The following is a 14,856-nucleotide window of genomic DNA, read 5'->3' as shown; positions in this document are numbered from 1 at the left end:
AGAGGTGGTGGAGGCACAAGGCAGAGTGAGGAACCGTAGCTCTCGGGCTGAATGTTCGTCAAGTATTTGGAGCTATCGTCTCAACATGACAAGTGGTTTTCATTTAGCTTTTAAACAAATGTCTGGGCCATACTAACAACTCAGACATTGATGTTAACTCTGTTTTTCAAGAATAAAGACATGTGATGGCAACCACTGTGGGTCACATGCAGCTTACGAGGTCCTCTTCCTACGGTTCAGGTAATGGAATTAAATCCAAGGGAATGAAATACACTTACATTGTTGTATTTTTCACAAGAAAGTTCAAACTCAAAATGCTTTTCAATGATTTGCCAACCGTTTTAATGAGTATGTCATGACGAGGTCCAAACATTGTAAAATAATCTAAAAGTTAAACCACATCACATGTGTTTGGGCACGAGATATGTACAGTATTTTGTTTGCAAGCTGAAGTGAGTAATATTTGCATGTGATGGAGTTTTCCGTGTCAAATTAGCAGGAAATGCCATGTTGGGAGGTCGGGGTAGTTGGTTGGATCACACACAGGACCTTCAACCACCAGAATGTGGTTGGTGGGTTCCTACCTCCTCAGCGAGGAAATGACTGTTAACATCTCAACCAATACCACAGGTTTACTGTATTAATGCAGACCAGGGTCATTTCTTAACTGCACATTTGGTTCTGAAGCGAATGAGAGCCAGACTGAGCTCTCAGTTCTCCTGTGGTCTGCTCACTCTCCTCTCCATCCTCCGCCTGTGGACCTCAAACCTCATGATCTGTGGTTATTTCCAACATCAATCCGGCACTGAGTGCATTAGTTTGTTGTCTGATGTCAACATGTTTGTTGTTCTCTATTTCAATCCTTTTCTATCTAACTACCCCCTAACTCCAACCTGCCTCCGAGTCTGATTCTGCAGAGGTTTGTTTCCTGTAAAAGTTTTTTTTTTTTTTTCCATTCAACTCTCACCAAAACAGAGTAGCGTGGTTCAACAGCACAATAAAGGCTTATCAGGTTATTTGGCATTTCGCCTTTAATCCCATCACCCTGATACTAACAAATGATCACATATCACATAAAATGATCAACAAAGGGATTTCGTCCAACCAATAAGGTTGATTTAATCCATTGTGTAATACCTTTCGACACCTCATCACGGTGTAGTGAGTAACTCTAGCAATTATGTTGTTTTTCTATCCAGTAAGACAAGAAGAAAAAAACCATCAGGCTCTGACAGTGGCTGTGGGAACAAGAAATGTGATGATCGCTGAAGATTTTTGGACAACTTTACTTACCAGACATTAAATTAGATCTGTCAAAAAATGCGTTAATACATACATTTTCAGTATTTCTGGTCCAGCAGCTGCTGCTCCACAATGTCTTTACATCTTCTGCGGCACATTTGATAATCTTTAGTTTAAATTGTGCAATGTTTTCCTTTTCTCAACATTTGTCTTGTTCTCTGTCAAACACAGTGGTAACGGAGATGTTTCTGTGGTACAGTAGCAGCATTCTGCTGTCATACAGTGACAACTAGTGCTTGAAGATGGTATTTACAGTCATGTCGTAGCAAAAATGCATGAACAGAAAAAAACATATAAAAATGTGACTTATAGTCCAGAAAATATGGTAATTAAAAAGCTAACTCGCCAAGTTTAATTGTTAGAGTTGGGGTCAACCGCACTTCATCACATTGTAGTCGGGATATTTAGATCTCATACATTGTTTAAAATTCACATCTCTCAATTACCTGAAAAATTTCTGTAAGAAAAAACCAAGCTTTTTTCAGATTTGTGTAAAATAGGCTGATCTCTCTTCTGAAGTCTTCTTGCAGATACTATATAAAAACCTGCACGTATCACAGGTTGCTCAAAATCAAGCGGACAGACTGGAGGTAATTTGCAGACAGGTAAGGAAGGATTGAGACAGACGTCCCCCCCCCATTGTGTCTGAGGCCTCGGTCCCAGTCAGCAGGAGGAGGAGGGGCAGCAGGTCCTCCTCTAATAACCCCGAGCTGTCAGTCACTTTATGGATGGCCGAGGGCGCCACATTAGTACGGCTCAATATGGATCGACCGTGGCGGGAGACCACACTGCGAGAGACAGAGAGGAGCAGGAAGGAGGAGGGGATGACAGACGGAGTGAGATAAATGGAGATGGACAGAAGAAGGTGACCACCGAGGGAGAGAGAGAGCGTGAGGAAATGTGTCAAACGCAGAGGAGGAGCCGACAGGGAGGATGACAGAGAGGGGAAGGCCGGCTCGGACTCGGAGTGACTCTGCAGCATCGCCCGTCTGTAAATCACCCGCCGTGAAGGGCTTGTTAGAAAATGTAGGTGAAGGAAATATGACTCCGGTTAGATTTAGAGGGAGACCGAACTTCCCACATTCGGATGGCATTTTCTTCCTTTTTCTGAAGAGAACAAACAGGCGGACATAATTCTTCTTTTTTTTTTTTCCCCCCTGTATGTACTGTTGTAAGAAGTATGAAAGTTGAGCACACAGCAGATTCACAGCGAATCCATCCGAGAGTAGACGCCATGCTACAAAAATCTAACTTGCTGACTGCAGAGAATTTCCCCCTGGACAGTTGTTAGCAGAGCTGTTAGGAGAAAAATGGGAATGCAGCGGATGCCTTCATGCAGATATGTGATGAAAAAGAGTCCTCACTCTCACTTAACCCATTCATCTTGTTTATTAGAGTTCATTGTTTTTGCTGAGCCATCACTCCACCTCAGCCTCCTCCCCCTATGCTGACTACTATAACAAGTCCACTTGCTGAAAACACTCAAATTCATTTAAACATCCGACAGAAACAGAACATTTACCGCTCTGTAGGATGAATGTATCAGTAGTTTGCCATTATCCAGGTAGCTGGTACTTTAAATACCCCTCAGAATCACTGTATTTACCAGAGTACCTGATGATAAGTCACATCTGAAGACGAAAACTCCCACGTGAGTCACATTGTGAATTATCTGTTCATTTGTTCCTCATGTCATTTTGTTTGTTGTTTTTTCCAGTTCCTCAAAGTTTCCTCACTGACTCTGAACTCTCTCTGCTGCTTTTTTTTTCTGTTTTCTGCTGTATATGATATTTTTTGTTGTTGTTTTTACAATTAGGGGGGCTCAATACCATATATTCTGTACTATAAGTCTCATCTTTCACAAATGTGTCGACAAAATGCATGTATAAGTGTTTATTTCCTGTAATCCAGCAGCAGCAGTTCTAGAACCTTCTGTGAATTAGTTCCTCAGCTCTGGACGTTGTGCCTTTAGCTTACGATTCACCTGCTTAGTTTTCTTCATCACAGTAACAGATTCTCTGCTTTCCTCTCGTCCCTCACAAGTTTCTTATGCTCTGAACTGTTTCTGAAATCTCCTCATCTTCTGCTGCACATTGCATCTTTTTAGAACGCTGTAGCAGCATTCTGTTGTCATACAGAGACACCTAGTGGTCTCAGATGGTATGTGCCAGCATAGTTTTACACATGATTCACTTCTGAATATAAGGCCCTGTTTATACGACAATGTTTTCAAGAGAAAATGCTAAACTTTCATTGTGTTCAGGCCGTCCATTCAACGGTGCTCTGAGCCACTGAAAGCGCACATTTGTGAAAACGACGGCTAAGGTGAAGTTTTGGAAAACGCTCCGACTCATCTCTGTGGAAACGGAGGTAAATGCAACTTTTTCAAAACACAACAACACGTCATGAACGGTACTTGGTTACAGTCAGCAGCTCTTAAAATCACCCGATCGGTTCTGGTTCGTACTGGGATGAGAGGCTGCTGAGGAAAACCAGGTTCTGTAGGCAGTGGTGGCCTAGATCCATGGGGGTTCAATTCCCACTGCTGACAGGTGACCACTGTGGGTCCCTGAACATGACCCTTGACCTCAACTGCTCCCTGGGTACCGTACTGTGGCGGTCCAGTGCTCCTAGCATGTATGGCTAAAGTTAACTTTGAATCGGACGAAGCGAATGTAGAAGAGTTTCCCTCAAAGGGGATCAGTAAAGTAGGATTTCTATCTGTAAAACTAACCTGTCTCACGACGGTCTAAACTCAGCTCACGTCCTCTATCTGCTAATGAACAATAATGAATTCTGCTTCACAGTGATAGGAAGAGAAACATCGGAGGATTGAACAACACCGTTGCTTTGAACGCTTGGCCGCCACAAGCCAGTTCTTCCTGTGTTAACCTTTCTGACACGTCCTGCTTAAAACCCAAAAGGTCAGAGGTCACAACACTGTGGAAGTTGACTAAGAGGAACATGGGCACCATGCACCTGAGAATTTCTTGACATTATCTCACACTATACAGTGGCCTGTCCACGTCCCTCCTGACCTTTATACGCTCGTGCTATGTACCTAAACTAATCCATAGTCTATATATGTGCCAGACGTCCATGAAGCTATTGCGGAAACAGCCTTATTAAGATTTGGTGAAGCCAGCATGACCTAATAATCAGTCCATCAGTGAGTGAGAGTGGATGTGTGTTCAGATAGAAATCTGTAAAGTATTACCAACATATGCCCTCAAGAAAACATTTGTTGTCACATTTTCTTTCCCATCGTTGACATTTGGCCAACAAAATCTCACCAGTTCATCTCTGAGCCAGAGGCAAAGGAAACACGTCTGCCACATTTGAAAAAAATTGCCTCAGGGCCTTCCGAATAATGGTTTTCAGATTTTGTGAAGTCAACATGACCTTTCCTGAGTCTGGACAGTTCATGTTTGAGCGAGGGTGAATGTGTGTTTGGAAACTATGGAAAATATGTGAGGCTATCTTTTTTCATAATCTAATCCGTCCATGTTGGAGGTGAGTCAGAGAAAAGATGGGCACATTTTAATAAAGTCTCATTGTAATGCATCAACACAGGCGCAATCATCGACAGCCAGAATCACAGTATTTCCTCAATGACATATTTTTGAAGAAATTCCCTGGAGGTGCTTTGAAGACACTGAAACTCACCAGCAAAGTGTCTGTTTGAACCTTCAGGAATGTCTTAATTCTTGTTGTCACACATTCAACAAGGTGCTGGAAACCCTCCTCAGAGATTTCCTTCCATATTAACACGATAACTTCACAAAGCTGAAGGTCTGTGAGCTGATCATCAATGACGTTAAGGCCTCCTCCCCCCCCCCTGTCAGGTGCTCTTCTGTCTTTTATCTCCTCCTGTCTTATTTGGACACTCGCCTCTCTCGTCTACGTCGTCGGGCAGTTGCCCTTCCTGTCTACCCTCCCTCTGTGCGTCTGTGCAACACGTTTCGGCTGTTAATCCAAACCTTTTTCCCTCTTTTCTCCGTTGCCAGATCGTCTTCACACTTTCAAGGTTGTGTTCTCTCTGTGTTTTTGAATTCCTTGTGTTTGGACGAATGCTTGTGTTTTTTGACCTGCCTCTGGATTATCCCTGTTTTCACTTGAAACGTTGTGGGGTAAACGGGGCCTAAGTTGCTGCCACGTGATTGGCTGATCAGCTGCTGAGGGAGGGTGAGGCGACCGAGGAGGAACAGGCGAGGGCGAAGAGTGTGACGGGAGCTAAAAGTTATTTTCCAGTCTTGGTAACGTGGCCTTGGTCTCCGTCCGCCCGGGATTCTAAACGCTCCTCCTTCCACACATCACCTCCGAGCTCAGCACGTACAGTAACAGGCCCGTCGTGGAACCCAGCCTGGATCAACATGCAGCGAACAGACACCCAGACGGAGCCCAGCCGAGTCGAGTGGAAGGCCAGACGGCGAGCGTGTGTGTGTGTGTGTGTGTGTGTGTGTGTGTGTGTGTGTGTGTGTGTGTGTGTGTGTGTGTGTGTGTGGGTGGGTGTGTTTGTGTGTGTGTGTATTTACCCGACGTGAACCCGGCGCAGTAAACAAAACCTCACGTTAGCCTTGCAGCTATCGACCACCAGCGTCTGCCCACATCTGAATGTTTCTGCGTTTGTTTACTAGCGCTCGATGACTTCATTCTCCTCCTCAGGGCCTCAGCGGAGACTGACCAGAACCAACACACACACACACACACACACACACACACACACACACACACACACACACACACACACACACACACACACACACACACACACACACACACACACACACACACACACACACACACACACACACACACACGTACGCTCGTACACACAGCCCATGAATTATGTAATAAGTGCGCTCTGAGAACAGAGGAGGCCCGGCCCGGCACTGATTCCTCCACACATGCAGAACTTGACTACACTAATAGTAACAGCAGGAGGCCGACACATCGCTGCAGATAAATGTGCATGTGTGTGTGTGTGAAGACTTGAAGCCGGTGCATTAATCAAAACCTTAACTACAGCACACACACACACACTGCACGCCAGCCCCACCAGGCTCAATGTTTTGTTTAATTAAGTCATGGGGACGAACAGAGAGCGGCCGGCGGAGGTATAAGTCAATCTGTCAGTGACTCAGTCAGTCCGTCACCGTGGTTTTCTTCTCGCGGCCGGCAGAGCGAGGCGTCCGTCCCACCGATCCCATCGACCCCAGAGTGAAGGTTCAAGCCATGGAGCCGACTTCAGCTGCAAATTAAAGTCAGTAGTGAGCGGCGGAGGCACGCAGTCCTACGTGTGCTCTGGTGAACGTTGCCCACGGAAACATCACAGCGGGATCTCCCAAGTCAAAGAGGAAATGGCATGAAGCAAAACGTGCTTGAAAAGCCAGACGGAGAGGCGACTTAAGAGAGCGGCGTTACAAATGTCATTGGTCACATTCACAGCGGTTTCTAACTGAAAGAAGTCTCAAGGAGCCGCTTGCTCACGGGGTAGGAACGACTGAGGATTCATCTGGAGAGCAAATACTGAGAACAACTCCGAAACCATCAGATAAATTTTCTCACGGTCATCACCAGTTTAAAACTGCTACCAGAGACGTTTCTAACCTACAAGCTGGTCAGAAACACGGTTCTGCTGGTGAACATCAAATGTTTCCTATCAAGACTTTTCCTGGAGAGATTTCTCAATATATAGAACATCGACACTTCCCCTAGTGAAGATTTACTGTGTTGTGGCAACAGATTGTTTGGTTTCAATGAAGTTGAGGAAAAGAAATGAAAAAAGAAGCGAGAAAAGAAAAAAGGAGAAAAATTTGAAAAAAAATGAGGGGAAAAAAGCAAGAGGAAAAATGAAGAAAAGAAAAAAGGAAATAAAAAGAAAAAAAAATTAAAAAGAGAAAAAAGGAACAAATAATCAAAAAAGAAGAAAAAATTTAACAAGGATAAATAAAGAACGAAAATTGAAAAAAGAAAAAAATGAAGAAAAAAATGAAGAAAAGAAAAGAAATTTAAGGAAATGAAAAGACAAAAGGAAATGAGAAAGAAAAAGATTAGAAAAATGAAAAAAAGAAAGAAAAACAAACAAAAAACAATAACTTTAAGATACCAGCGGAAATAATAAATGTAGTGATTTGGATTGACGGAGGCGCGGCTTGATAGCAGTTTACTGTGGAGTGGTTCCTAAACCTTCTTCCTCTGGTTTCTTTGACATGAATCTGAATTTTAAGCTCAGCTCAGGCATAACCGTCCCCCACCGTCCTCCCTAACATCCCGGAGCGTATCATGTATCACCATATCAAGGTTACATTTGATCTTATCTCATGATCTGAAGTGACAAAGTTCATCCAGGTTGTAACCAATAGGACATTTTTGGAGTTATTAAAATAAGGGACGGGAAAAGTGAGTGTGCACGTGTTTGATTGTGTGTGTTGGCGCTGAGACGGCGACCTGTCGGGGGAGAACCCTGCCTCTCACCCTCTTTCAGAGAGGTCAGGGTTCAACTCCCACGTCCCACGGGATTGATAAAGTCCTTCTGATTCTGATTCTGATTCTGACGACAGACCAGGGCAGAAAATCCCCGTCGCTCTTGGAGGGAGCAACAAATGGAAAAAAAAAGAGGAATTTATCAGTGACTCTACATATTGATGATGCGGATGGTGGCCAGAGACCTGATCCATGCTGCTTTATAGTTTGATCTATAATGTTTTATCGCTCTGTGTGAGGATCATTTTATGCAGATTACTGGCACAAGCTTCCCACAGCAGTGTTCCTCTACTGTTCTTGCTTCACCTAAACGACAAGCTGCAAAGCAGAAAGAAGACAAATCTTCAACTTTTCAAATGCTTTGAATTAAAAGGGAGCAGATTGAACCTGAGATTGTTAAATAGAATATTCAGAAATATTCCAACATAAAAAAACAAGTTAAATGAGATAGAAATATTCCTCTTTATGCTAAATAGGTTGCATTTGATAAAAAACAAAACTTTTTTATTTCAGCAACTTCAGACTTTTTTTTTTTATAAACTCAGCTGTGTTTTCATGCACAAATAAGAAATAAAATGGATCTTTAGTGAGATGTTGGTAGTTTCAAAATGTCACTTCAAATGCCACCTCACTTTGGCTGCCTTCTTTCTTTCACGTGTAATAAGACATATGTTTTTGTTCTCAATCATTTGTCCTCAATATGAAGGAAATCATATGTAATACTCATAACCTGCTTCGCGAAATAGTGGTTGTCAACTCAGATTAAAACGAAATATCACCACCTAGTGTTGAGGGGTGCGAATGGAAGATTTATATGTATATAAATATATATATATATAAATATATATATATATATATATATATATATACATATACCAAATTGAAGCGAGTGAGTCGTTTTCAGTTTTTTTCCACACATCGGCAGTCACTCAGGCTCCGTTTACAAAAAGTATTCAACTGAAAATAGCTCCCAATGTGGAACTTTTTGAAAACACTCCCCCTCCGTCTCCATGGAAACAGAGGGAAATGAACCCTTTTGAACATCAGCTGCTACTGCACATGCACACCACCACCGTAGTAAGTAGTTCTTCTGCACATGTGTGAGAAAGTGAAGGTCAGACGGCGTCCAACGTCCAGCCCCGGGAACAACAGGTCAGCTTATAGACGGAACCTCTGAACGTTTTTCGATGTGCGTTTACATGACAACGGTGCTCAGAGCCGCTGAAAACACAACTTTGTGAAAAACGGTCCGACTCAGTCTCGGGCTTCGTCTTTGAAAAGCTGCGACTGTGCATGTATGCTCAGTAGATAAGAACAATGTTTGTCTCCAGAGTGTCGTGACACTCAGTCCCAGTCCAACCCTCACCCGAATCAGACTTGGTAGTTTCATATTCACCGCAATAGAAATTTAGCTCCATACAAATGTACTCCCACTGTTAATGTTTATCGTGTGTTGTTCAACCAAACCTAACAACCAACAGCACCAACTTGTGGCCTTGCCTGGTCACTACATAATTTTCTGTGGAAACGCAGATCGTTTTCAAAACGTTGCCGTGTAAACAATGAAACTTGCCTGAAATCAAAACGCAAAAACCATGTGTTTTCACTTGAATACTAGTCATGTTACATAAGTGCCCCTGAAGCTGTCACTTTTTGAAAAGAGCTTCCAGAGGGAAATGTTTTCAAACTGCACCAGCCTCCGTGTTGCACAAGTGCAAGCGGATTGATCACGATATGAAAGGAGGATTACAGAGTGCTGGCCGTTTTCCAACAAAGTGTACATTTACTACAAGTGGAGACACATTTCTTTCAAACAGGAGACACTGAGTGGGAAAACACGACGAAGGAAGACAGTTTAAATTAGCTTTGTTACAACACTCTGCTCTCTGTGTGAATGTGTGGCCGTATTAGAAAAACACAGCAGCGGCTACGGGGATGACCTGCAGAGTCCATTGTGTGATCAACCTGAAGCTTTTCTGCAAGAAAAACTAAAAAAACAATGCCCTTCGTCGTCGTGTAAACAGAACCTGAACATTCCAGCGCGGCGTCAGAAGCCACCTTGAGCTGTTTGACGATGTCGACGGTGCGTACGTCGGGGAACCGGTCACACCTTTAACTACAGTTTCCGCGTGACGTGAACGTGACACGACCACAGCTGTGTTTTAAGACCCGACCACGGCTTTGGGAGCGACAGCTGTTTAGGAAAGCTCCGGTATAACAACCGAAGAAGTTTAAAGTGAAAAGTGGATGACTAACAAAGGCAAAGTGTAAAGTAATGATGGTAGTGTAAAAGTCGCCATATGGAGGCGAGTGTGTGAGTCAGTGCCGTGGTTGTTCATTCTTTAATTATTCATTCACTGTAATCCACTGACTGTGGTAAGACTGCTGACACTGTTGCCGTGGCACACTGAATTAAAATGAGTCCGGTTCTTGTTCCCGCTGCTTTATATCGGAATGCCGTTTTAATGCAGGTTCATTCCAGCACAGATCTCTGGATTCAGGCTGAAATGAAAACCAATCAAACCAACGCAGTCCAGCTAGAAATGAGCAGATTTTCCTCCGATCTGACCGAGGTGAATCAGCATGTCATGGGTTTTGACCCAATTATTATCTGGTGCTTTAGAATTTTTTAATTTGCGTGTTGTTTCACCTGAGCAGAGCGAAGTTGCTCCCAAGACGAGGACCCGGGGTTCTGCTGCATTTCTGCACACTTCAATTACAACCATCATAATTAGAGTAAGTGATTATGTTTTAATGAGAAAGTGTTGAGCTCCGGTCTGCAGAGGGTAATAACGTGGGCAGCGCAGGGCCTATTATTTGGTCCGACTATTGCTTTTCTCTCCGCAGCACACTGAACTCTTCACCTCGAAGAATACGACCCGCCTGATTAATGTCACTACACACTCGTACTGTAAAGACCCTCGCACGTAGAGATAAGTCAGCAAGTTATAAAGCGGCTGAACTACAGAAGTTTCTCACACTAACGTCACTTCTGGAAGATAGTCCAGGCTTCTGCATACCGAGATGTTTAACCTGTGCCTGTATCTTCATTGCAACTTAATGTATGACATTAATGCATCCGTTGATTTATGTCAGCATTTATTAGTTTTGTTTGCACCTGCGGATGTTCTCGTGGCATTTTCCCATATTCAGATCTATTTTTATCACTTAATAAAAGAGCTTATTTGAGGGGTTTTATTTTAATGTTTTAAAGGCCAAAACAAGGAAGCATCATCCAAACACTTTTTTTTTTTACTCCATCTGCTCCATGAATATCTCAGAATATGTAATGTAGACAAACTTTTGTTTTCATTTTTGGTTTTATCTACTTTTTAAAACTCAAATTTCAAGGAAAAAAAAATGTCAGCCATCGCTTTGTGGAAGAGAAAGTGGGAGGGAGAAGAAAGAAAGGGGAAAAGAGTAAAAATTTTAAATAAAAAAGGAGAGAAAAAAGATAAAGAAAGAAAGAACATATTAAAAAAGATTAAAAAAGGAAAATAAAGAAAAGGAGAAATGAATAAAAATGAAACATAAAAATATAGAACAAAAATGGGGAAAAAAACTAAAAGAAAGACAAATTATAAAAAAAAAAGATGAAAATAAAGAAAAGGGAAAAAGAGAAAAGCAAAATAAATCAAACGAAGGAAGAAAAATAAAGAAAAAAGAAGACAAGGAGACAAAAAGGAAAAAACAAATAGCTTGTATATGGAAACCTGCTCTAACCGTGAATGAAATGGCCTTACTGTTTCCTCGGAATGTTGTGGGCCTCATGTGTCAAACTGTTAACAGGAATCATACTGGAGGTGGAGAACGACCACAAGCTTTGTTGGTTGATCAACTGCTAAAATAGAATCGGTTGCCCATCAACACTACACTCTGCTGTCTGCTTTCTACTGAGCTTTATTATTGCCTCCATCAGCGATTGTTGGCCGTGTGTGTGTGTGTGTGTGTGTGTGTGTGTGTGTGTGTGTGTGTGTGTGTGTGTGTGTGTGTGTGTGTGTGTGTGTGTGTGTGTGTGTGTGTGTGTGTTCATATGAGATGTACTATCAAAGTGCCAAATGATGCAGATTGTGATTTCATGTATGTTTTATCTCACTTATCAAACACTGCGACTGCAAGCTGCAGAGTTCTTCCAACATACTGTCTGCAGAGTCTGATCACGATAATTAGTTTTGAGCTCAGATTGATTAATAGATAATCTGTTGGTTTCTTTCACAGGCCTTTTCTCCAAGAAATAACCCTAATTAGCTGTAACAGCTGTCTTTTCTGCTGCTTCAAAGTTGATGCTTACCTAATGAATGTCTGACACTCTGTAATCCACAATGTCTCTTCAATTACTCTATGAATTCCAGCTCCAAACATTCCAAAGTGGTGTTTCCCTCACAAAAGAGGATCTATGGGGTTTAAAATATTTGTTTAATAAAGTATGAAAAAGTGTGAATCTTTCTTTCTTTCTTTCTGCTGGTTGGTTGGTTATTTGATTGGTTGGTTATTTTGCAGGCTGGTTGGTTGGTTGGTTTATTTGATTGGTTGGTTATTTGGCAGACTGGTTGGTTGGTTATTTGAGAGGCTGGTTGGTTGGTCTATTTGGTTGGTTGGTTATTTGGCAGGCTGGTTGGTTGGTTGGTTGGTTTATTTGATTGGTTGGTTATTTGGCAGGCTGGTTGGTTGGTTGGTTGGTTGGTTGGTTGATTGGTTGGTTGGTTGGTTGGTTGGCAGGCAGGCTGGTTTATTTGGTTGGTTGGTTTATTTGATTGGTTGGTTATTTGGCAGGCTGGTTGGTTGGTTGGTTGGTTGGTTGGTTGGTTGGTTGGTTGGCTGGCTGGCTGGCTGGCTGGCTGGCTGGCTGGCTGGCTGGCTGGCTGGCTGGCTGGCTGGCAGGCAGGCAGGCAGGCTGGTTGGTTGGTTGGCTGGTTTATTTGGTTGGTTGGTTATTTGGCAGACTGGTTGGTTGGTTATTTGAGAGGCTGGTTGGTTGGTCTATTTGGTTGGTTGGTTGGTTGGTTGGTTGGTTGGCAGGCAGGCTGGTTGGTTGTTGGCTGGTTGGCTGGTTTATTTGGTTGGTTGGTTTATTTGATTGGTTGGTTATTTGGCAGGCTGGTTGGTTGGTTGGTTGGTTGGTTGGTTGGCTGGCAGGCAGGCTGGTTGGTTGGTTGGTTGGCTGGTTGGCTGGTTTATTTGGTTGGTTGGTTATTTGGCAGGCTGGTTGGTTGGTTGGTTGGTTGGTTGGTTGGTTGGTTGGTTGGCTGGCAGGCAGGCTGGTTGGTTGGTTGGTTGGCTGGTTGGCTGGTTTATTTGGTTGGTTGGTTATTTGGCAGGCTGGTTGGTTGGTTTATTTGGTTGGTTGGTTATTTGGCAGGCTGGTTGGTTGGTTTATTTGGTTGGTTGGTTGGCTGGAGTTTGTTTGGGTCAGGTTGGTTGGTCAGTGAGTGTTTGGTTGGTTGGTTGGTTGGTTGGTTGGTTGGTTGGTTGGTTGGTTGGTTGGTTGGTTGATTGTCAATCTTTAGTAGTGCATTTATTTAAATTTTCTATGTATTTTCTATGTACTATTGGTATATAGAGTAGTGAGACGTATCTTTAATTCTATCTTGGTAGTTAATTTTCCAGCATTTATGTGCGAGTTAGCCCGGCTCTATCATCTCTCCCAATGTCCACGGTGGAACACTGGTTGAGGCTCTGGCTTCATGGCAGAAGGTCGTGGCTTCAAATCCTGGCTGGTTTTCTCCCACAGTTCAAAAAGTGGTTAGTTGGTGACCCTGAATTGCCCCGGGTGTGACTGTGGGCTGTGTGGCTCACTGTGTTTGCCCTGTGATGGACTGGTGCTCTCGCCCATAGTTACCGGGGACTCCACACAGGATGGACGGGTCATCTAATCTAGAATGCTGGACCTTTACATGGAAATGTTCTAAACACACGTTCTTTGGCCAATAAACGCAATTAGTTGACAGGAGCAAGTTGGAGGGTTTTAATGTGTACACATGTTAAGTCTCTATATACACCCTGCAAACACTCAAACCTGCTGTAGTCTTACTTTCTAACTTATTTTATTGTTTTTTTCTGTTATTTTTTTAGACACTGGCTTCCTATCAAATCCATCACTGTGGTGTGACAGGATGACAAAAAAGTGGACACAAGAAGAGAGACATGATGGGATTAATCTCTGGACTCTTGATGCCTGTGAGGCTGAAGATGAAAAATATTTCGGTCTATAACCTGATGAATTTTGACAAGTTTGACGAGTCAACTGTTCATGAGACCTGACATGGATTTGTCTGTTTTTGGCAGACACACGCACACACACACACACACACACACACACACACACACACACACACACACACACACACACACACACACCACTGACTGTGTGTGTTTACCTTTAAAGGCATTGGTGGCCGGTAAGTCCGTTTCCTGCATACTGCTCCTTCCCACGCTCTGCAGACGCTGCGATGGATGCCAAAAACCTTAACCGGTCCGAGCGGGGGCCGCTGGGGGCAGGGAGGGTGGCCGGGAGGAAGGAGAGGCGTCTGCCAGTCTCTCTGCCATCTTGTCTCATCAAAGGCCCATGCACTTGGGATCGGCGCGGGGTCGTCCGTCACCCCGCCGCCACAGGCGGGTTTTCCCTCGGGAGGTTTTCTGCCCGCCGCCCGGTGAACCAGCGTGAAGGTCTGGCTGCTTCCTGACAACGGGCTCGGGGAGTAGGGGCCCAAAGGAATGAGAAGTTTGGTTGTCTCAGGGCCTGGAGGAGGCTGAAGCGCAGGTGGAAGTGAGTTGAACTCGGATTCCCTCGCTGTTGCGTCTCGACCTTTCAGCCTGCGGACGAGTCAGGTTTTTTGTTTTTCTTTTTAAGATCCTCCCTTTAATTTCTCCGTCTGGAGCAAAGACAAAAAAAAAAATGGAGAGAATGGGTGAATAAAACCAGCACAGAAACAAGGATCCTAATAGTGAGAACGGAGGCAGAGGTAACTGCTGGAGTACATTGACCAAGCTCGAAGAAACAAACAAACAAAAAAGAAAAGACTCGACAAAGACAACACTCATCCACACACACACTCAGCGGTGGATCGT

General features: G+C 43.5%; 1 protein-coding gene across 1 annotated transcript in view; it reads right to left on the bottom strand.

Moving 5' to 3' along the window:
- LOC308114621 (low-density lipoprotein receptor class A domain-containing protein 4-like) overlaps positions 1 to 14,381 on the bottom strand; it is a 205,015-nt gene extending 190,634 nt beyond the window's left edge. The window contains exon 1 of the mRNA XM_080471659.1: positions 14,166 to 14,381. Within this exon, the coding sequence (XP_080327785.1) occupies positions 14,166 to 14,205 (40 nt within the window). The 5' untranslated portion in view covers positions 14,206 to 14,381. The remainder of the gene's footprint in view (positions 1 to 14,165) is intronic.
- Positions 14,382 to 14,856: the final 475 nt, after the last annotated feature.

This window comes from Lipophrys pholis (assembly GCF_963383615.2).
Source record: "Lipophrys pholis genome assembly, chromosome: 9".
Lineage (NCBI taxonomy): Eukaryota > Metazoa > Chordata > Actinopteri > Blenniiformes > Blenniidae > Lipophrys > Lipophrys pholis.
The sequence above is the reverse complement of the archived record's forward strand: the minus strand, read 5'-3'. Positions and strand labels throughout refer to the sequence as shown.